Raw genomic sequence first — 24,621 nt, 5'->3', positions numbered from 1 at the left:
AGTGGCACAGTCTCGGCTCACTGCAACCTCTGCCTCCTGGGTTCAAGCAATTCTCCTGCCTCAGCCTCCTGAGTAGCTGGGATTACAGGCGCCCGCCATCACACCCAGCTAATTTTTTGCATTTTTAGTAGAGATGGGGTTTCATCATGGTGGCCAGGGTGGTCTCGAACTCCTGACCTCAGGTGATCCACCCAACTCCGCCTCCCAAAGTGCAGGGGTTACAGGCGTGAGCCACTGCACCCAGCCTAGTATTGAATGAGATAAGAAATCTGAAATGCTTTACTTATGGTACCTGTCCATCAAAGTTACTTTCATAGAAGCTGGCCTCCTCAGTTGCTTTTGTACACTCAAGAATCTTTTCAAAGTTTAAGGGTGATAAATTTTATCCAAAGTAATTACTCATAAAATAATTGGATTCCAACAATTACACCCCTGTGCATACTATAGAAGTGCAGACATAGAAGATGTGGGCCTTATTCTCCAAGCACACAAAATCTACTTATAGATTTAGGATTCTTTCTTTTGAAAGTACCAGAACACCACATTAAAAGTGGGATAATTTTTAAGATGAGAAGGCCAGGAGCAAGGCAGTTATAGACTTGATACAGTGATTAATGCAGTTGTCAAGGTTCTGAGTTCTGTCTGTCTGCTCTACCAGCTTCAACTTACTTCCTTTTGTCCTTGGGCCTCTCTTTTTGAGGTCACAAAATGGCTGTCACAGCTCTAGATATCAGATCTGCATAACTGCATCCAAAGGCATAGGAAGGGCAATCTGTTTTCTCAAATCTCCTTTGTCAAGGTGGAAAACTTTTCCCACAAGCCCACAACAGACTTGCCCTCAAGCCTTGGAGACCAGGATTAGGATATATGACTGTTCTGGGCTTCAGGGAGGCTAAGCTGAAAAGGCATTGTCAGCCTGAGTACTGGGACTGGTAGGTAAAAGAGGTTAGAGATGACTGTTGGGTAGACAACAGAAACTGCCACAGGAAGACAAGACTATCCACAGATTAGAGAACAGTTCTGGGCAATTTGTCATTAGGCTGAATTGTGTGCTTTAGGCCAGGAATTGAAAATCTTTTTTTTTTTTTTTTGTTAAGGGCCAGTTATTAAATATTTCAGGCCTCACCTAAAGATGTCAAAAGCCACATACAGTCTCTGTTGCACATTCTTTGTCCTTTTTTAAAAAAAAAAGAAAAGAAAAAAAAAACTTTTTAAAATGCAAAAGCCATTCTTAGCTTGCTGGCCATATAAAAACAGGCCATGGGACACATTTGGCCCACAGGCTATAGTTTGCCAACCCCTGCCTACCCAAGGAAGGTTCAGAAGGGAGCTCCTACTTTAGTGGGACTGAAGTCATCATTTTGAAGCCTCCTGAAATTCTGGGATTTGACTGGTGCTTTGAAGGATGGGTGAGATTCGGACTGAGAGATGTGTTCCTTCTGAAGGGCACAGTGAGTGGAGAAACAAGCCTATGATGCTTACCATAACACAGTTGTATGTTACGTGCAATGAGTGAAGAGCAGCAATATCTTTGCAAATGAAATAGGCTAACTGCAGGCCAGAGTTATGGAGTAATGTGGCATGAGTATCTTGACTCTCTTAGGCACTGACAGGCCAAGCTGCTAAGAGGCTCTGAGAAATGAAGATGCTCTTTTGACTTAAAGCTTCCATGTTGATCTGGAGCCCAAGGGAGGCAGTGTTTCATGTAACAATTGGTTCTTGCAGTAGGAGCTGTTACTACCATTACTAATTAAGGAACAAATATCATGTGTTCAGGGGAGTGAAGACTGTTGGTCTCTTAATTATACCTATATACAAAGATTATAACTAATCTTCACTTTATGTTATTTTTATAGCAACAAGGAAGAATCGCAACAACTAATACTAAGTCACTTATTCATTGAACATTTATTGAATGTTTACCTTGTGCCAGACCCTGGCAATGTAAGTTGAGAAGCTTATAGTCCAGAGGGGAATAAAGAACCTGTATAGCAATAATTACAGTAGTGAGTTAAGAGTTAGAAAATGTGTGCACAGGGAACTGTGGATGCCTAGAAGAAGGAACCACTCAATTTATTCTCATTTAAATTTTCATATTGACTCAGTTAAATTCAGTAACCACAGATTGTACCCCTAATACTAGACAATTTGCAAATCTGTACCATTTATCACAAAAAAAGCCTATGTAAGATACTATGAGTGGGTTAAATCCAAATCATCACCTCTCCAGAAAAAGCTATTTCAAACCTTCTGTGGCTGATATTAAGTTTTACAATCCTCTTTATGTGCAAAGTATATAACTATAGTGTTGTATTTCCCATTGCACTTAATTAACTTTTTGCTTCCCAGTTTATTGGTGTAAATATTGGATTCTAGAAAACAATTGTTTCCCCCCAGTAAAGCTTTCAAAGAAGAAGATTATGGGCCTGGCACGCTGGCTCATGCCTATAGCACTTTGGGAGGCCCAGGCAGGCGGATCATGAGGTCAGGATTTCAAGACCAGCCTGGCCAACATAGCGAAACCTTGTCTCTACTAAAAATACAAAGCCGAGCATGGTGGCAGGCGCCTGTAGTTCCAGCTACTTGGGAGGTTAAGGCAGGAGAATTGCTTGAACCCGGCAGTCAGAGGTTGCAGTGAGCCAAGATCGTGCCACTGCACTCCAGCCTGGACAGCACAGAGAGACTGTCTCAAGAAAAAAAAGAAGAAGAAGAAGATTATGGTGGTGGGCAGAATAATGGCCCCCAGTAGAGTCCTCATTCTAATCAGCTGTGAACCTGTAAATATGTTATCTTAACATAGTAAAGGAGGAATTAAGGTTGCTAATCATGTATAACTTTAAAATAGGAAGATTACCCTGGATTATCAGGGCAGGATGCAACATAATCAGTCACAAAGGCTGTTAAAGTAGAAGAGGGACACCCAAAACTATAAAAACCCTGGAAGACAACATAGGCAGTACCATTCTGGACATCGGAACAGGCAAAGATTTTATGACAGATGCCAAAAGCAATTGTGAAGAAGCAAAAGTTGACTCTAATTAAACTAAAGAGCTTCTGCACAGCAAAAGAAACTATCAACAGAGTAAACAGACAACCTGTAGAATGGGAAAAAATGTTTACAAACTATGCATCTGACAAAGGTCTGATATCCAGCATCTATAAGGAACTTAAACAAATATACAAGAAAAAAAACAAAAAACTCCATTTAAAAGTGGGCCAAAGGGCCAGACACGGTGGCTCACACCTGTAATCCCAGCACTTTGGGAGGCTGAGGCGGGAGGATCACTTGAGGCCGGGAGTTCAAGAGTGGTCTGGCCAGCATGGTGAAACCTGTCTCTACTAAAAATACAAAAATTAGCTGGGCATCATGTCACACGCCTATAATCCCAGCTATTCGGGAGGCTGAAGCACGAGAATTGCTTGAACCTGGGAGGCAGATATTGCAGTGAGCTGAGATCCTGCCACTGCACTCCAGCCTGGGGGACAGAGCAAGACTCTATCTCAAAAAAAAAAAAAAAGAAAAAAAGTGGTCAAAGGAGACTGAGCACAGTAGCTCACAGCTGTAATCCCAGCACTGTGGGGAGGCCAAGGCGAGTGGATCACTTGAGGTCAGTAGTTCCTGACCAGCCTGGCCAACATGGCGAAACCCTGTCCGTACTAAAAATACAAAAATTAGCTGGGCATAGTGGCACGCTCCTGTAATCACGGTGGCTGAAGCAAGAGAATTGCTTGAACCCAGGATGCAGAGGTTGCAGTGAGCTGAGACTGCACCACTGAGCTCCATCCTGGCTGATAGAGTGAGACTCTGTCTCAAAAAAAAAAAGTGAGCAAAGGACATGAAGAGACACGTTTCAAAAGAAGACGTACATGTTGCCAACAATCATATGAAAAAAAGCTCAACATCACTGATCATTAGAGAAATGCAAATCAAAACCGTAGCGAGATAACCATCTCACAGCAGTCAGAATGGCTATTATTAAAAAGTCAAGAAATAACAAATGCTGAGGAGATTGTGGAGAAAATGTAATGTTTATACACTGTTAGTGGGAGTGTAAATTAGTTCAACCATTGTGGAAAGTAGTGTGGCAATTCCTCAAAGAGCTAAAAACAGAACTACTGCCAGCAGGGTGGCTCACGCCTATAATCCCAGCATTTTGAGAGGCCAAGGCCAGTGGATCACCTGAGGTCAGGAGTTCAAAACCAGCCCGGTCAACATGGTGAAACCCTGTCTCTACTAAAAATACAAAAAATTAGATGGGCTTGGTGGTGGGCGCCTATAATCCCAGCTACTCAGGAGGTTGAGGCAGGAGAATCGTTTGAACTCAGGAGGTGGAGGTTGCAGTGAGCCAAGGTCGCGCCGTTGCACTTGAGCCTGGAAAACAAAAGTGAAACTCTGTCTCAAAAACAAAAACAAAAACAAAAAAACAGAGCTACCATTCGACCCAGCAATCCCATTACTGGATATATACCCAAAGGAATATAAATCATTCCATCATAATGACACATGCATGTATATTTTCATTGCAGCCCTATTTTCAACAGCAAAGATGTGGAATCAACCTAAATGCCCATCAATGATAGACTGGATAAAGAAAATGTGGTACATATACACCACGAAATACTATGCAGCCATAAAAAGAAAAAAAACAAGATCATGTCATTTGCAGGAACATGGATGGAGCTGGATGCTATTACCCTTAGTAAACTAACATAAGAACAGAAAACCAAATAACACATGTTCTTATAAGTGGAAGCTAAATGATGAGAACACATGGACACATAGAGAGGAACACAGACACCAGGGCCTACCAGAGAGTGGAGGGTGCAAAGGAGGGGATCAGGAAAAATAACTAATGAGTCCTAGGTTTAATACCTGGATGATGAAATAATCTGTAAAGCAAACCCCTGTGACATGAGTTTATTGATATAACAAACCTGCACATGTACCCGGGAACTTAAAAGTTAAAAAAACAAAAAGAAAAAAAAGTGGAAGAGGAACCCAGGAAAGGAAGTCAGATTGATGCGATAGGAGAAGAACTCAATCCACCTTTACCGATATTGAAGATAGAAGAAGGGGGCCATGAGCCGAAGAATGCAGACAGCCATTAGATGCCAGAAAAGGCAAAGAAATTGATTCTCCTAAAAATAGTTAGGGCTACCATAACAAGTATAAGCCATTTAAACAGACTGATCGCTTAAATAACAAATACTTATTTTCTCATAGAGTTGCAGGCTGAAAGTCAAATACCAATGTGTTGGAAAGGGTTGATTTCTTCTGAGGCTGACCTTCTTGGCCTGTAGAAGGCTGTCCTCTCCCTCTGTTTTCACATGGTCTTTCCTCTGGGTGGTATCTGCGTCCTAATCTCTTTTATTTATTTATTTATTTATTTAGAGACAGGATCTTGCTCTGTCTTCTAGGCAAAAATGCAGTGGTGTGATCATAGCTCACTGTAAACTTGAACTGCTGGGCTCAAGCAATCCTCTGCCTCAACCTCCCAAGTAGCTAGGACTACAGGCATGCCTAGCTATTTTGTTTTTATTTTTATTTTTTTTGTAGAGATGGCGTTTTGCTATGTTGCCCAGGCTGGTCTCAATCTCCTGACCTAAAGTGATTCTCTTGCCTTGGCCTCTCAAAGTGCTGGGATTATAGGCATGAGCCACTACGTGTGGCCCTAATCTCTTTTTATGAGAATATGATTCATATTGGATTAGGGCCCACCTATATTGGACTAGGGCCCACCTATATTGGAACCACCCCTAGGTTACTAAACCTCATTTTAACTTGATTACTCTTTAAAGGCTCTGTCTCCAAATACAACCACATCTTGAGGTACTGGGGATTGAAAAACATATGAATTTTGAGGGACACAATTTAGCCTGTAACACTCCCCTAGATCCTACAGAAGGAACACAGGTCTGTCAACTGTTTTATTTTAGGACTCCTTGCCTCTAGACTGTAACATAATAAATGTATGTTGTTTAAACCATCAAGTTTGTGGTAATTTGTTACAGCATATTAGAAAATGAATTTAATTGGAAGTAACTTGAATCTATTAGTAGGAGACTGATTAACTGAACTGTGGAACATCTCTACAATGAAATGTTATGCAGCAATCAGAAACAATGAAATGAATGTCTTAATAGACAAATGGATAAACAAAATGTCATATATGTGTGCAATGGAATATTATGCAGGCTTAGAAAGGAAGGAAATTCTGACACATGCTGCAACATGCATGTATCTTGAGGACATTATGCTAAGGAAGATAACTCAGTCAAAGACAAATACTGTATGATTCCGCTTATATGAATTATCTAGACCAGTCAAAACTCATAGAAACAAAGTGAATGGTAGTTGTTAAGGGCTGGAATAGGGGGAAATGAAGAGTTGTTTGATGGATATAGATTCAGTTCTTTGAGATGAAAAAGCTTTAGAGATTGACTGTACAACAACATGAATATATACTGAACTGTACAGTTAACAATAGTTAAGATGGGCCTGGGTGTGATGGCTTATGCCAACACTTTGGGAGGCCAAGGCAGGAGAATCTTTTGAGCCCAGGAGTTTGAAACCTTCCTGGGAAACATAGTGAGACCCCCATCTGTACAAAAAACTTTTTAAATTACCTGGGTGTGGTAATTTTTAGTTTCAGCAACTAGGGAGGCTGAGATGGGAGGATCGCTTGAGCCTGAGAGATCCAGGCTTCAGTGAGCCATGATCACGCCACTGTACTTCAACCTGGGTGACAGCAAGACTCTGTCTCAAAAACATCAGTTAAGATGGTTGATATGGTTCGGCTGTGTCCCCACCCAAATCTCATCTTGAATTCCCACATGTTGTGGGAGGGAAGCTCCAGTGGGAGGTAACTGAATCATGCGGGCAAGTCTTTCCCGTGCTGTTTTCATGACAGTGAATAAGTCTCATGAGATCTGATGGTTTTAAAGAGAGGAGTTCCTCTGCACAAGCTCTCTCTCTTTACCTGCTGCCATCCATGCAAGATGTGACTTGCTTTTTCTTGCCTTCTGCTGTGATTTTGAGGCTTCCCCAGCCATGGAACTCTAAGCCCAATTAAACCTCTTTCTTTTGTAAATTGCCCAGTTTCGGGTATGTCTTTGTCAACAGCGTGAAAACGGACTAATGCAGTAAATTGGTACCAGTAGAATGCTGAAATAAGTTAAGACTTTGGGGGACTGTTGGGAAGGCATGATTGGTTTTGAAATGTGAGGACATGAGATTTGGGAGGGCCAGGGGTGGAATGATATGGTTTGGCTGCGTCCCGACCCAAATCTTGAATTCCCATGTGTTGTGGGAGGGACCTGGTGGAAGGTAATTGAATCATGGGTGAATTTTATGTTGTGTTATTTTTTATGTTACGTAGTTTTTAAAAAATAGTGAAACAAAGATACTAAGTTTAAAAGGAAAGGGCAGAAAAATAGGTGCAGTGTGCTTTCATTTGTGTATTTTGGAGAAAGAACATCTACACACACAATGCTTGTATATACACAGAATAATCCTGAAAGGATTCCTTAGGAGCTGGCATAGTGATTACTTCTAGGAATGGGTTGTAGTAGATGGGAGGACCAGAATGGAGGAAGACTTAAAAATACTCTTTGACACCTTCTTAGTTGTTTACCACATACATGTGTTACATACTAAAATAATTGTTTTGCGGGGTTTTGTTTGTTTGTTTTTGTTTTTTGAGACAGAGTCTCACTTTGTTGCCCAAGCTGGAATGCAGTGGCGGGATCACAGCTTACTGCAGCCTCAACCTCCTGGGCTCAAACGGTCCTCCCACCTCAGCCTCTTGCGTATCTGGGACTATAAGCATGCACCACCAAGCCCAGCTATAATAGAGGTCTTTTAATGCATCATTAAAATATCACAAACAGGTCTTAGCAACCATACAGTATCTTGTTTCTATAGCTGGACAACTCTTAGATCTTATTCATCAGCCTGCTAAACTGTTCCTCTTTCAGTGACATACAGATCATCTGAAAGTTTTCTGTTATCCTTGTTTTTAACTGTTACGGATTGCTAAATCAAAGCAGTTGAATTTGAAACAAACTCAATGTCATTTCCTCCAAAGATTAATACATTTTTCTGGACTTAAGATAACTGAATAAGCAATACCTGGCCTCATCTAAACCCTCCAGATATATTTTTCACCCAAGAAACTGTGGATTTCAGCAAAAGACCCATGCTCCTGGATAACTAAGTTGATGGGGAAAGGAGCATGCACAGACCTCATCTTGTAATGGAAGCCCAGTGTAACACCCTTGATCATGTTCTGTACACGATTACAAATAGTGCAAGCAGTAGCCACTTCCTTTCTATTTCCCAATCATTTGTCAACCTAGCACCTCTTCTTTTCCAAGGAGAATGCATCCTACATGGTTATGATTGATGTTCCTCCCTAACTTCCTCTGGGGCTCTTCAGAATAACTCTGCATCCTTTCAGAGTGATGTCTGCATTTTCTGAAATGTCAATAGTCTTATTGCCAAGAATGGTCTTCATTCTCTCAGTAGATACAGCAAAGAACTGAAATAATTGTTTTTAAATGTGTAATTTCAGCTGAGACTTTAGAGAATTGTCTTAGTTGGATCAGATGTAGACTATGAAATTGCTTTGTCAATCCATTTATACCTAAGTGCCAGGGTATGTCTTGGCCTTTAAAGGATTAAAAGCTCTTACTCCCAAAGTTGCTGGACTTTGGGGTATAAATATATTTTATTGTTTGATGCCTGATAGTATATTTTTCTTTTTATTTTTTGAGGCAGGATCTCACTCTTGTGCAGGCTGGAGTGAAGTGGCGTGATCTCGGCTCACTGCAGCCTCAACTTCCTGAGCTCAGGCGATCCTCCGACCTCAGCCCCCTGAGTAGATGGGACCAGAGGTGCATGCCACCACACCCAGCTAATTTTTTGTGTTTTTAGTAGAGAACGGGGTTTTACCAGTGTTGCCCAGGCTGGGCTCAAACTCCTGGGCTCAGTGATCTGCCTGCTTCAGCATCCCAAATTGTTGGAATTACAGACATGGGCCACCAGGACCGGCCTATGTCTGATAGTACATTTTCAAAGTCCCTAGTTTCTTTAAGTACAGCTGCAATGTATTCACTTAGAACCACAAAAAAGAAAAGAAAAAAAAAGCGAGGCTGAAAGATGGAAAAAAAAAAGGAAAGAGGAAAGAAATAGTAAATGTTCTCTGCCTCTTAAAACCATATAATCTATAACAAGAATAGAGTACAAGAGACTTAACAGTAACAACAGGGTAACAGGTTTTGACTCTGTGGGATTATTTCTTCATTTTGTTTTGTTTTGTTTTTGATATGGAGTCTTGCTCTGTCTCCCAGGCTGGAGTGCAATGGCACAGTCTGAGCTCACTGCAACCTCTGCCTCCCGGGTTCAAGTGATTCTCCTGCCTCCGCCTCCCGAGTAGCTGGGATTACAGGCACCTGCCACCACACCCAGCTAATTTTGTATTTTTGGTAGAGATGGGGTTTTGCCATGTTGGCCAGGCTGGTCTCGAACTCCTGACCTCACGTGATCCACCCGCTTTGGCCTCCCAAAGTACTGGGAGTACAGGTATGAGCTACCATGCCCGGCCTCTTGTGGTATTATTTCTTAAGACTTCTGCTTATAAATTGTTAGGTAACTGCATACGTTAGATTTTAACTCTTGAAAACCTCCTTCTTAGTACATGAGTTCTTGCATCATACAGTCCATATAAAAATTGCAACTTTATTACTATAATTGTTCCTTAGAAGCTGTTCTGGATTGAAACTTCTTGTTATGTGCAGGTGTTTTTCTTACCAACAATCTTAACCCCTGTGTTTGTCCACACAATACTTAGCCAAAGGGACATGTTTCCACAAAGTCATATCCTATCTTTGTTGTTTTTGCGTCCCCATAAAAAGCAAAAAACTGTTTTTGTAACCTGTTCAGTTACCTTTCCCTTTTTGTTTGGTGTTTTACCTTAGCTACTAATAATTCAGCACCCAGAAAAGTGCTTAGTACACAGTAGGGGTACAATAAATGGAAATCAGTGACTCATTGTGAGCTCAGTTGTTTCCAGGTTATGTAGGGAATATGATTTCATCTTTAAGAATGAAAAACACTTAAGACTTGATGTAAGCAAAATTTCCCTTGAAGACAAAAGTTTCTTTGAAAGAAAATTTTAACCCAAATGTATAAGCCTTTTACATCTAGGAAGGAGATTAATATTATTATAGTAATATTTATTATTATTATAAGCAGCAGTAATAAATAGTAATAAAATATTAATAATAATTTATTATTATTAGAAGCAACATCAGAAGCTAAGTTATTCTAAGTGCTTTTTTTAATTACTTTTTTTTTTGGTAGAGACAGGTGTCTTGCTATGTTGTGCAGGCTGAACTTGAACTCCCAGGCTCAAGTCCTCCCACATCAGCCTCCAGAGCGGCTGAGTATCTAGATGCACATGTTACCATACCTGGCTCTAAGTCTCTGAATGTTTTTCTTATGTTATCTCTCATACAATCTTTCCAACAACCCTAATAGATAGATGTTATTGTTGTGCCCATTTTTATGGATGAGGAAATCGAGCTCAAAGAAATTAAGGAATGTACTCAAAATCACACTGCTAGTAAGTGGCAGAACCAGGATATGAACTCAGTTTAGTTAAGATTTGGGCTTGATACTTCCAATGCAAGAATATGAGCTTGACTTTGTCCTCCTCAAAATTCCTGCCAAAAGGACATTCAAAAGAAGAAAATAAAGAAAAGAGAATTGGTATCTGCACTACAAACTGGGGAAGATCACCACCCTCATGCTAGAAGAAACATTGAGGGAATTTACAATATGACATTCAGGCAATAAGATTGAGGTAAAGGCCTACCACTGAGAGGTGCTATATATAATTAAGCCCACCTACGCTGGGCGCGGTGGCTCATACCTGTAATCCCAGAACTTTGGGAGGCCGAGGTGGGCGGATCACAAGGTCAGGAGATGGAGACCATCCTTGTCAACATGGTGAAACCCTGTCTCTACTGAAAATACAAAAATTAGCCAGTCGTTGTGGTGCGCACCTGTAGTCCTGGCTACTGCGGAGGCTGAGGCAGGAGAATACTTGAACCCGGGAAGTGGAGGCTGCAGTGAGCAGAGATCGCGCCACCGCACTCCAGCGTGGGCAACAGAGAGAGAGAGACTTCAGGGAAAAAAAAAAAAATCTGCAGTGAATTAAGGCTGCATTTTGTATTCCTAGCTTACTAAAAATATTTGAAACCAGAAATGACTATTTTATCAAATACTTTTTAGCATCTATTTAAATAATCGTGTAGTTTAGTAAAGGTCCTAAATATTAATTTGTCCTTGCAATCTTGGAATAAGCCCATATAGTCATGAGAAAGACTGTTCACTCTGCAGAACCTGGAAAGAATTCAGGAATTAGAATTATGAGGTATTGGCCAGGTGTGGTGGCTCATGCCTGTAATCCCAGCACTTTGGGAGGCCTAGGTGGGCGGATCATGAGGTGAGGAGATAGAGACCATCCTGGCTAACACAGTGAAACCCCATCTCTACTAAAAATACAAAAAATTAGTGTGCATGGTGGCGGGTGCCTGTAGTCCCAGCTACTTGGGAGGCTGAGGCAGGAAAATCGCTTGAACCCAGGAGGCGGAGGTTGCAGTGATCCAAGATTGTACCACTGCACTCTAGCCTGGTTGACAGAGGGAGATACTGTCTCAAAAAAAAAAAAAAAAAAAAAAGAATTACCAGGTCTCAGAGGCAGGGAAATGAACTTGACCTTTGTCCTTTGTCTTCCTTTAGGTTTCTCAGAATTTAATTTAGAACTAAATATGTTGGTTGCAAGTAAACACTTGTTCCATGAACCCATTATGTTGTAATGCCATCAGCCCACTTTAATGGATACCTTGTATCTTAATGAATTGTTTCAATTAATAAATATATACATATAAAGTCTTAAAATAACTTTAGGAATGCAAGTGTGTTCTTGAAAGGTCATTTTGGTTTTTTTTTTTTCTTTGAGACAGAGTGTCGATCTGTCACCCAGTCTGGTGGCGTGATCTTGGCTCACTGCAACCTTCACTTCCCGAGTTCAGGTGATTCTTCTGTCAGCCTCCCCAGTAGCTGGGATTACAGTTGAGCACACCTGGCTAATTTTTGTATTTTTAGTAGAGATGGATTTTCAACATGTTGGGCAGGCTGATCTCGAACTCCTGACCTCAGGTGGTCCACCCACCTCGGCCTCCCAAAGTGCTGGGATTATAGGTATGAGCCACCGTGCCCAGCCAAAAGGTCATTTTGAAAGAGCTGGTGTGGACATCTGAAATATTTATAAGAAAGAAAGCTGCAACATCTTAACTAGTGTACTTTGGTTTAATTTATACTTTTCTCTCTTCAGGTTTGTTTTGTTTTGTTTTGGAGACAGAATCTGGCTCTGTTGCCCAGGCCAGATAGCAGTGGCACAATTATGGCTCACTTGAAGGCTTAAACTCCAAAACTCAAGTGATCCTCCCACCTCAGCCTCCCAACTAGCCAGGCCTACAGAGGTGTGCCACCACACCTGGCTGATTATTATTATTATTATTTTTGTCATGAAGATGGGGTCTTACTATGTTGCCCAGGCAGGTTTCCAACTCCTGGGCTCAAGCTCTCTCCAGTTTTTATTATTATTATTATTGTTTTTTTTTTTTTGAGACGGAGTTTCACTCTAGTTGCCCAGGCTGGAGTGCTATGGCATGATCTCGGCTCACTGTAACCTCCACCACCTGGGTTCAAGCGATTCTCCTGCCTCAGCCTCCAGAGTAGCTGGGATTACAGGTGCCCACGACCACACCCAGGTAATTTTTTGTATTTTCAGTAGAGACAGGGTTTTACCATGTTGGCCAGGCTGGTCTTTAACTCCTGACCTCAGGTGATCCACCCGCCTCCCAAAGTGTTGGGATTACAGGTATGAGCCACCATGCCTGGCCTCTCTTCAGTTTTTATACTGTAACAGTGACAAGCCACTTTTGATGTGCTTAGTATTATCTATATTTTTATCTGTTGTAGTATGAGACCTTGGGAAGACTGAAAGCAGCTCTGATCTCTACCCTTTTAATTCTTTCAAATATTTATTATTAAGCCTTTAGCTTTCCTAATACGAGTTCCAGAAGTCTTCAAATATTTTATATATTTTTTTAAGCTAGATGGAGTGTAAATGTTCTTATTTTCCCCCCTTCAAAATATAAGAGAACAAGAATTAAAAAGACTTTGCATTTGTAGGATTTTTGACAATTATTTTTGTTTGTTTGTTTGTTTGTTTTTTGAGATGGAGTCTCGCTCTGTAGCCCAGGCTGGAGTGCAGTGGCGTGATCTCACCTCACTGCAACCTCTGCCTCCCAGGTTCACGCCATTCTCCTGCCTCAGCCTCCCGAGTAGCTGGGACTACAGGCACCCGCTACCATGCCCGGCTAATTTTTTGTATTTTTAGTAGAGACGGGGTTTCACCGTGTTAGCCAGGATGGTCTCGATCTCCTGACCTCGTGATCCGCCTGCCTTGGCCTCCCAAAGTGCTGGGATTATAGGTATGAGCCACCGTGCCCAGCCAAAAGGTCATTTTGAAAGAGCTAGTGTGGACATCTGAAATATTTATAAGAAAGAAAGCTGCAACATCTTAACTAGTGTACTTTGGTTTAATTTATACTTTTCTCTCTTCAGGTTTGTTTTGTTTTGTTTTGGAGACAGAATCTGGCTCTGTTGCCCAGGCCAGACAGCAGTGGCACAATTATGGCTCACTTGAAGGCTTAAACTCCAAAACTCAAGTGATCCTCCCACCTCAGCCTCCCAACTAGCCAGGCCTACAGAGGTGTGCCACCACACCTGGCTGATTATTATTATTATTATTTTTGTCATGAAGATGGGGTCTTACTATGTTGCCCAGGCAGGTTTCCAACTCCTGGGCTCAAGCTCTCTCCAGTTTTTATTATTATTATTATTGTTTTTTTTTTTTTGAGACGGAGTTTCACTCTAGTTGCCCAGGCTGGAGTGCAGTGGCGTGATCTCACCTCACTGCAACCTCTGCCTCCCAGGTTCACGCCATTCTGCCTGCCTCAGCCTCCAGAGTAGCTGGGATTACAGGTGCCCACGACCACACCCAGGTAATTTTTTGTATTTTCAGTAGAGACAGGGTTTTACCATGTTGGCCAGGCTGGTCTTTAACTCCTGACCTCAGGTGATCTGCCCGCCTCAGCCTCCCAAAGTGCTGGGATTAACAGGTGTGAGCCACTCTTCCCGGCCTGTCTCTTGGCTCATATAAACACTTGGCAGCAGAGGGCTAATGAGGCTAGGCTAAGAGTTAGATCCCCTAATCAGGCCCTATGCTATATTCTATAGCCTATCTCTAAAGAAATACATCAAATGCATCAAATACGTCCAAAGATACGAAGATAAATGAACATAAATCTATCCCCAGTCTGAGAAGAGTTAAGAGTACATACTATAAAGGATTAGCAGCACCATCTTTTTTTTTTTTTTTTTTCAGACGGAGTCTCACTCTGTCACCCAGGCTGGAGTGCAGTGGGGTGATCTTGGCTCACTGCAAGCTCAGCCTCCCGGGTTCACGCCATTGTCCTGCCTCAGCCCCCCGAGTAGCTGGGACTACAGGTGCCGGCCACCACGCCTGGCTAATTTTTTGTAGTTTTAGTAGAGACGAGGTTTCACCGTGTTAGCCAGGATGGTCTTGACCTCCTGACCTCGTGATCCGCCCGCCTCGGCCTCCCAAAGTGCTGGGATTACAGGCCTAAGCCACTGCGCCCAGAAAAAAGATGTGCTTTACAGAAAAAGATGTGCTGGATCTTTCCCCAAATCGGGAAACCATAGGAAATGCTTCAGTTGATCAAGCATTCCTCAGTCAACTAACCAGTCACCTTCTTGGCGGTATTCTCTCAAAATAGCCATCAGTAATCAGAATTGCAGCTTCTCACCTGTGAGCTAACACCACTGACTCTGATTTCAGCTTGCTTTTCCCCTTGTGCTTATGGGCCCATTCGTTTGGATCTCTGAAATGATCTTGTTTGTATTACAGAGCTCTCATTTGGAAGACAGTGAATCAGCAGCATTACTTTGCTGTGAATGTGAAGAATCAGAAATCTTTAGTGATTCCAATGTACGTAGGTATATGTTTTTATACAGACTTTGGTGATTCAAGTAAAATCTTCTTGGGTAAATTTGGCTATTAAATGCAACTGATATAGTGCCTATTCTTTTATCTTTTGACCCCATTCAGCCAAATAGTCTGGGAAGGCAAATAGGTGGCTTGGAATAAGTGTGTATATAAACAGTATGGTACATTTATATGCATAATGCCATGGCAATGACCACTCAAAACTTATTTATTGAAGCAGAAAAAAAATGTAGCATCTTGGAACCTTGACTGAGTTTCCTTCAATAAAGAATGACTGTTGTTGTGGGATTTTTTTTCCCCTCATGTACACATTTTTTTAATGGTCAATAGTACTATTCTTTTCCCTGTGGCAACTGCTTGGTATTGGTGCTGCCACAGGGCCTTTATTCCTCACATACATGGGCCTCACATGTCTTAGCTATTGATAATGTTAAGCCAAATAGTATTATAATCACTGGACTGGAAACTCAACCTGATCATCTTAAATGTGGAACTCTATCTAACTACATTTCATGAGATGTTATAAATTTTACTTCCCCGTCTAACCTCCAGCATACTTACCCACAGAGTCAGGCTGAAGTTAGAGAACAACTTAAATTGACTTATTTTTGTGTGTTGCAATGAGCAGTGAGATTAGTCTGGAAATTCTCAGTATATCCTGAGATATAAGTGAACTTCCCCCGAGTATTGAATCACCTAGTAGGACAGGCCAAATTGGGGCTTAGCCCAGGAGGGTTCTTAGTTTCACCAGGAAAGAAATCAAGGGCAAGCCAGTGGTGTTAGACAGCAATCTTTTATTGAACAGTACTGCTCCTAGTGGAACAGCACTAACTCATAGGTAGTGTACCTAGAGTCTGCAACGTGTGGGCTCTTGGCAACTGTATTTATACTCACTTATACCTACTTTCAGTTACATGTAAATTAAGGGCAGGTTAATGCAAATTGAGGGGTGGGTTATTTAGAACTTTCTAGGAAAGGGGCAGTAACTTCTGGGTCATTGCCATGGCATTTGTAAACTGTCATGGTGCTGGTGGGAGTGTCCATGCTAATGAGCAATGAGGGCAGCCAGGGATTGCCCTTGTCACAATTTGCTGGTTTTGGCCAGTTTCTTCACCTTATCCCATCTGGAACAGATCCTACTTTGTTCAGCAGTGTTGTGACCGGAAAACAAGTTCTGCTGGACTCTTGCCTCATTAGTTCATACACATCGTTCTGCCTTAAAGGGGTATTAGAAGTATTTTGGAAGGACGTGAAGGGAAGAGTTGTGGGTCAGGAAAACTAAACTGTCATTTAGATCACTGTCTCCTATTGAGCCCCCCCTAAAAAAGCATGAGGCGATTGGCTACAAAAATGCAGACACCGTCCCAGTTATATTAATGAAAATTAAAAATAGAGAGGGCCAGCTCTGTGTGAGAGGCCCTGGTCTCTGCCTTCTGCTTCTCCTTTCAGCGCAGATACCTGACGTTTTTATCTGTTTGCATCTCACTGGCTCTAAGTTGAAGACTTGGTGACAACCTGATTTTTTTTAAGGTGTACTGCCCTTCACTGCGAAGCTTGTACAGATTAGGGATGGCACTATGAGGAAAGACTTTATTCAAGCATATTTTTGGACTGTTATACCCATAGGAGACTGGGCTGCTCTTGGAATTTTCCCCCATTTTAGGAGAGGTTCAAGATGTCCTTGTATCAAACTGAAGTTTAGAAACATAGCAAAACTTTTTCCCACTTGGACATTTTTTTTCTGTGTCTTGCTATAGAATGAATCCTACTTCACAAATTTAAAAAAATATAGTTTATATAAACTGAATTATAACACATTTCAAAACTGTATTGTTTTTTACAGATTTGATTGTTTTCTATAATTTTACTTGACTTGATCTCTTCCAACAAGTAGCTGTGACTAAAACTAGATTCTAAAAACCTTGACCATAAAAAATGAATTCTGTCAGTATCAGGATATTTATTGCTCATAGTAGCACTCCATAAATATTGTTGAAGTTTCACTAATGGAAACTATCTCTTGAAGTAAGATGTGTCTCTCAAGTATATCACCATAGTACTACCTGCACTGAGGCTGGCTTCCTCATCTTCATGTCACAGTGAATGCAGTTACCATTTCAGGACCTCATTCACCTATTTATTTACGCAATTGCACTTCATTCAGTGTTGATGAATCTGGAATGGCATGAGTTAAGTTATTGTGATTCATTAATAGCTGGAGTGGTGCTCATTTTCTTAGTGCTTGCAAACATTAACTGATGAATCCATGTGAACACTTATTATCACTATTTTGCAGATGACAAACTGAGGGTGAAAGGTTATAATCTTTGTCCAGTGTTGTGTGATAAGCAGGGGCAGTGCTGACGTCAAATCTCAGCTGATAGCCATCATGAGCTCATCACCAGTGGGCAGCCTCATTGATGGAATATGTGCCAGTCTCCTTATGTGGTATCCTATAAGATTTACTTTGTTCAGGCCGGGCACGGTGGCTCATGCCTGTAATCCCAGCTCTTTGGGAGGTCAAGGTGTGCAGATCGCTTGAGGTCAAGAGTTCGAGAAAGCCTGGCCAACGTGGTGAAACCTCGTCTCTACTAAAAATACAAAAGCTGGGTGTGGTGGTGTATGTATGTAGTCCCAGCTACTTGGGAGGCCGAGGCAGGAGAATTGCTTGAACCAAGGAGGTGGAGGTTGCAGTGAACCAAGATCGCACTACTGCATTCCAGCCTGGGCAACAGAGCAAGACTCCATCTCAAATATATGTATATATTTTGTTCAGTTTGCAGTGGAGTCCTCTGGACTTATTATACTGGCATACTGTTTTGGCTGATTTTGTCTGAAAGAGACTAGTACATGGGAATCTACATGAAGAATATTTTCATGAAGTTGGACACATATGGGGAAAAGGAAACTTTAGTTTTAATGGTTTTTCTCCCTTAGAAACAATTAGTTGGGGCCAGGCACAGTGGCTCATGTCTGTAATCCCAACACTTTGGGAGGCCAAGGCAAAAGGATCACTTGAGCCCAGGAGTTCGAGAGCAGCCTGGGAAATACAGCGAGACCCTGTCTCTACAAAAAAATAAAACAATTAGCCAGGCATGGTGGCACATACTTGTAGTCCTAGCTACTTGGGAGGCTAAGGTGGGAGGATACGCCGTTGCACTCCAGCCTGGACAACAGAGCCAGACTCTGTCTCCAAAAAAAAAGAGAAACAATTAGTTAGGTATATGTATTTACAGAATACTCTGGGTTGCTTTATTGTATTGCCAAACCTTTCATTCATTTAAGTCAGATTCGTTGTGTCTTTTCCTCAAGAGGCAAGAGTTGTTTCATGTACTTGGCTGACTTTTTAAAGGTGTTAGATCCTCCTCCTGTTTTGTTTGTTCAGGGAGTATTTCCCACACTTTTTTTTTTCCCTTTTCTCACTTCCCTGTTCCCACCCCCATGTCAAATGGAATTGAAGACCTTCTTCCTAATTTGAAGGCTTAACCTTGGGGGTGGGGTGAGGGGGCAGTTATTTGCAGAGCAAAATGATTGAAATCTCCACTACTTAATTTTCTGCAAAGGAAGTGGTATGTGATCTTGATAATTATTTGAAGTAGAAATACTGATGTAAAGAAGAGGAGTAGAAGATAAAGTCAATCACTGAACAACTTTCTCTTTAATTTTGGGATAAGAGAAGTATGAACTTTAATTAGTTTTATTCATTCATTTGCTTCTGCATAATTCATTCATTCACCAAGTATTGATTGACTGATGTGCAAATCACTGGGCCCAGGGGAGTAGGGGCCCTTAGAGAAAGTATAATCTACACTTCACAAATTAGTCTTATGGCTATTCATGGAAAGCCCTGAAAAGGAGAGGAGAAAATCATTACATGCAGTATGTGGGAAGAAGAAAAGAAATCTGGATAAGTGAAAACAAATTTGGCTGGAGGGCAATTTGGCTGGAGAGCTGGCTGCCATAGATCTCTTGGGGCTTTCCTAGAAGAGAAGGCAGGAGTGCAGAGAGGCCCCTGCCCCTTTTCTGATCCCACTCAGTCTCCAGGAAACCAGGTAATAGATAGAAGCAGCTACTTGCTCCCTCTGCTGTGCACAGGTTTGTTAGAGGTTTCCATAATGGGGAGAGGATCTGTCTGCCCCTAGAGAAAGATGATAGTGTGACTGGAAGAGGTCGCAGAGAAAGAAGATACTGGCTTTAGCTGCAAGAGTTTCACCTTGACTTCAAATAAGAAGGAATGTAGGCAGTGACTAGAGCAGGTTGGGATGCTAGTGACAGCAACAGGCACTGAGACTCCTGAGGCTTCTCTTCATTTCCCTCTCCTGTACACACTGCTATCCTACCTAAAGGAGGAAGATGCTCTGGATGAGCTGGGATTCCAATTATTGTGCTTATGGGTGGTCACCTAGGAACAACTGGATTCATTTACCATTGTAGGGCTATTTCTTCCCCAGCCTGGTAGTCAGGAAAATGTTTGTTATATTAGTTTATTTCCTAAAAATAAAACTTATTTATCTCATTTCCCTGGTCTTCTCACCCCAACCCCTACCCAACCAAACTGGCAGAAGGTCATATATAGAATAGTCATACTATTTTTATGATCTGTTTCATTCCTTTGCTTGGTTTATTATATCCTTGAAGGATGTAATATTACACTCTGTGCAGTCAAAAAAAAAGCTTTGATGCTTTAATAGCCCAGTGAAAGGAAGAGATGTTAGCCTTTTGTGTTGTTAAAGAAAAGAAAAAGCCACCCCCTAGAATCAAGTGTGGAAAAGGCAGATGCAAAGAAAGGAAAATCTAAAATGTAAGAATTATTTGGTTTAGAATATTTTTACATTCTTGGACTATAGGTTTGCATTCTCTTCTAGGAAAGGACAGTGTCTCAGAATGCAATATCCTTGTTGATAATCAGCTTGTATGGGATTTTTAACATAGAGTCATTTGGGAAGTGGAAAAATGGCTTGAGAGAGATAGAAGATTTAGCCTAATAGTAAGTTCAAGATGAAGGATTTAAGAATTTTTAAAAGTTATCAACATTAGGGTAAACTCTAATTCAAGGCCTGATGTGGAGTAGCCAGTCCTTATAGATTGAAGATAGAAAGGACTTCAATCCTCAGGATTCTTCTGAGATATCCTGTTCTTGTATGTTTTAAGTCTTGAAATATAGTGTATTGGAATGATCAAAACAATGAATGATTTGTTAGTTCAGAAAGGAAAACTACACTTAGGAGGGAGAAACTGCTAGAGTAATACATATATATATATATATATTTTTAGACTGAGTTTCCCTCTGTCACCCAGGCTGGAGTGCAGTGGCACAATCTCAGTTCACTACAACCTCTACCTCCTGGATTCGAGCGATTCTCATGCCTCAGTCTCTCAAGTAGCTGGGACTACAGGCGTGCATCACTCACACCTGGCTAATTTTTATTTTTAACAATTATTTTTTATTTTTAGTGGAGATGGGGTTTCACCATATTGGCCAGGCTGGTTTCGAACTCCTGACCTCAAGTGATCCGCCCACCTCAGCCTCCCAAAGTGCTGGAATTACAAGCGTGAGCCACCGCGCCCAGCCTGCTATAGTAATTAAATCTACTTTTGTAAATCTCTAGAGATTATAAGCAAAAACAAGATAGTAGTGGATGAACATCCAGATACAACAACAAACTGGTTAGCTGTAAGGTGGGGATGGTGTTTAAGCCTACAGCAAGCACGTCCTGTCATTCCTGTTAATTTGTATTTACCCTCTTCATTTCTGCTGTCTGTACCATGTGTATTTTCTGTTTTTTTTTTTCAGACTCATTTGCAGAACACATTTCAGTAGCCAACATACACAAATAGAAAAAGAGGGGGAAAAAAGGGAAATTTGGTGCTAAGAAGATGAGTTTTATTATGAGTTTCAAATGGCAGTTGGCCAGTAGCAAACAGCTGCCCCACAGGAGTTTAGGATTACTTGAATTGTTTCAGCATCACCTCTGCTGCATTGTAGAAAGATTGTTAGGGCCTGTGGTCAGACAAAAGATAAAAAAGTGTTGCTAATGGCAAACATAGTTTTACCATGAAAAATATCCTTATTTTTTACTTTGGAAGGGGTCTGATGCAAATTTACACTAATAGGAATGTGATGTTAAATTTATTTTGTTTCAGGATAAGATGTAAGAAAGCATAGCTCAATGATTTTATCCCAGAATAATTATTATGAGAAATAATTTTATTTTAAAAATCTTACACTTGAGTGACATTTGAGGAGAAATAAGATTTGTAGTAATCTTGGGTACAAAGGCTATTTTTGAAATTAGCCTTATTTAACTCAGTGGTTCTCATTGTGGCTGCCCATTAGAATCACCTGCTGATCTTTTTTTTTTTCTTTCTTTTTTTTTTTTTTGACACTGAGTCTTGCTCTGTCGCCCAGGCTGGAGTGCAGTGGTGCAGTCTCAGCTCACTGTAACCTCCGCCTCCCAGGTTCAAGAGATTCTCCTGCCTCAGCCTCCCGAGTAGCTGGGATTATAGGTGCCTGCCATGACACCTGGCTAATTTTTGTATTTTTAGTAGAGACAGGGTTTTGTCATGTTAGCCAGGCTGGTCTTGGACTCCTGACCTCAGGTGATCCACCTGCCTCGGCCTCCCAGAGTGCTGGGATTATAGGCATGAGCCACCATGCCTGGCCCTGATGATCTTTTAAATTAATAACAGGGTCTCACCCCCATGCAGTTAAATCAGGATCTCTGTGAGTAAGGTCCAGGTATTGGTATTTTTTAAATGCTTCCAGGATTATTCTAATGTGAATCAAGGGTTAACAACACTGGTTTGGGTTGGGGACGGTGGTGCACACCTGTAATCCCAGCACTTTGGGAGGCTGAGGTGGGACCATCACTTAAGCTCAGGAATTCAAGACCAGCCTGGGCAACAAAGCAAAACTCCATCTCTACATACATACATACATACATACATACATACATACATACATAAAAGCCAAGAGAGGTGGTGCACTCCCATAGTCCCAGCTACTCGGGAAGCAGAGATGGGAAGATCACTTGAGCCCAGAAGGTTGAGGCTATTGTGAGCCAAGATTATGCCACTGCACTCCAGCCTGGGTGACAGAATGAGACCCTGTCTCAAGAAAAGAAAAAACAAAAAAAGAACACTGGTTTAACTCTAGCTATGCTAATTTTTGCACCGCCATATTAGAAATCTAATGTGCAACATTTGTAACATTGTAACATCTGTTTCTTGAGCAGCGGGATAAAATGTGAGATTGACTACAATTTTTTAAGAGTTGGCTGTAGGCATTTGATTACTCAGGTACAACACACTTAACTTCTATTCTTTCTATTCAGTGAAATTCCTTGGTTAGTCTTCTGTTAAAAGAAAAGCAAGATACTGAAATGAGATAATCCAAATCTACTATAAACTTACCATATCTTTTCCATAAGGTATAAAGGCTATAAAGACTTATTCTTCTGTGTCAACATAATGCTAGGGAGCTAGAGTAAAGATAATATAATTAAAGATCACTTTATACTTTGTATATTATACTTTTACTGAAGTAAAATATACATAGGGAACAGTGTACTTGTGCTTTTATGTGTAATAATGAATTTTCACCATCTGAGGTTTTCACAAACACAGGTCAATCACGAAGTATGTAACCTGTACCTAGATGAGGAAATGGAATATTACAACTCCCCAATACTATTTCCCCCTTTCGCCAATCCCTCCTTGCTCCTTTCAGTTACTACTGACTCACCCACCCAGCCATCATACACCAGGAATAACCACTTTCCCGACTTCTTGACCATGTCATTGTGATTTTGATGTGGATATCAGGCTATGCTCTTTAGAGGTCTCTCTCAGACTTTCAGAATCAGAATCATGTAGTAAAGAGCTCAAGTTCAAGGTTCAGACAGCCTGGGTCGGAGTCCAGTTTCACCACTTACTGACTGTGTGACTTCACTCTAAGCCTCATTTCCCCTATCTATAAAATGGGAATAATAATAGTACCTATCCCATTGAGTTGTTAGAATTAAATGAGATAACTTATGTAAAGTGCTTAGAGGGCCTGGCGCATTATCTGTGCTAAGCAGAGAGCAGGGCTGGTGCAGGATTCCCTCATGTCACCAGCTCTTCAACAGAGTCAAGGCAGTGCCACTGTTGTCTGTCTTCATTATGTCTGCAGACATAATGAAGTTCATACTTCAGCTCTGGAGAAAAAAGAAGAAAAAGTGGGCATCCTGACCATCGTCCATTTTCTTCACCATCCCTAATTTGGCTTGTGGCTTGGCTAGCTTGTGACAACTTCTAAAATATATTGTTTAAATACATGAAATGGCTATTGAAAGGCCAAAAGTATTCTCTTATACATCTTTATATTATCCATAGCTCTTAGCACAGTGATTTAATTGTAAATTGCACATAGGTGATGCGTTGGTTAAAAGAATCTAAAAATGATACTTCAGACACACCATGCTCTCCTGTGCTGGATTTGTATTGGTCTGGCTCCTGATCCCTCTTTTTACCAGAGTTATATTTTTGAAACATCTGGCATGTTTCAAAGAATGCAGAAAGTGGCAGTGAAACAATTTGTAGGCAGAAACAAGGAGCCTTGGCCAAATTTGCAAAATTAACCAAATAAAAGCTCCAACTAGTTATCTTGCTTCCATAATCCGAGGCAGGTTCTGCTCAGGTATCTTTTCCTCTTATTTTGGTTTGGGAGAGTAAGGAAAACAGGAGGAGCTGAGATTTTTCTCAGATTTTTAAGATTATAGCTTGGGAAAAATTTACCCTTTGGAAAGGGTGGGGTGGGGGGAAGGACCCTTACTGTGAGTACTTACCATGTGACACCCATTGTGCTAAATGCTTTTTATACAGTTTAGTGTTGAATCCAAGTCTTTGAGGCAACTACTTTTAGTAGTCCCTGTTTAAAGGTGAGAAACCAAGCTTGCCTAAGGTATGTGACCATGCTGGTAGTGACAGCTAAGTCTGCCTGACACTCCCAGCCTGAGCTCTTTAACTTATGCTGGATTACCTTTGCCCTTGAATGTAATGTTGTTATTCTGGTGCTAGGAGGTCAGGGTCAAATGCAGTAGTGATTCTCAACTCTAGTTTTATACGAGAATAATCTGTAGAGTTTATTTTAAAAATATAGAAACTTACGTCTCACTTTAGGAAGTTTCTTGTTCAATAGGTCTTAAATGAGACCTGACATATTTCTTCTTTACAAAGGTCCATAGGTGATTGTGTGCCAGAGTTGAAAATCATAATTCTCAGAAATTCCCTAGTGGGGAATTATAAGATTACAGATGTGGGGGTATCTGAAGACTGAATTTGGAATATTGTAAAGATACACTGTTATTAGAAGTACAGGGAAGGAAGAGTTAACTTAATAATCAAGTTTCATATTTCAAGAGGTAGTGTTACAGGATTTTTGGGGTATTGCTTTGCCAACCAGAAACCTTTGTGG

General features: G+C 41.1%; 1 protein-coding gene across 3 annotated transcripts in view; it reads left to right on the top strand.

Annotated features, from left to right (window-relative positions):
- Nucleotides 1–24,621, top strand: part of SSH2 (slingshot protein phosphatase 2) — a 332,338-nt gene that overhangs the window by 69,470 nt on the left and 238,247 nt on the right. Inside the window, exon 2 of one of the 3 annotated variants that reach the window (XM_011990372.1) lies at nucleotides 15,066–15,146. The exons of the other annotated variants lie outside the window; for them this stretch is intronic. Coding sequence (XP_011845762.1) covers nucleotides 15,066–15,146 — 81 coding nt within the window. The remainder of the gene's footprint in view (nucleotides 1–15,065; nucleotides 15,147–24,621) is intronic. 3 annotated transcript variants of the gene reach the window in all.

Source organism: Mandrillus leucophaeus, unplaced genomic scaffold (assembly GCF_000951045.1).
Source record: "Mandrillus leucophaeus isolate KB7577 unplaced genomic scaffold, Mleu.le_1.0 Scaffold379, whole genome shotgun sequence".
NCBI lineage: Eukaryota > Metazoa > Chordata > Mammalia > Primates > Cercopithecidae > Mandrillus > Mandrillus leucophaeus.
Note: the sequence above shows the minus strand (reverse complement) of the source record. Positions and strands in the feature narration are given on the sequence as shown.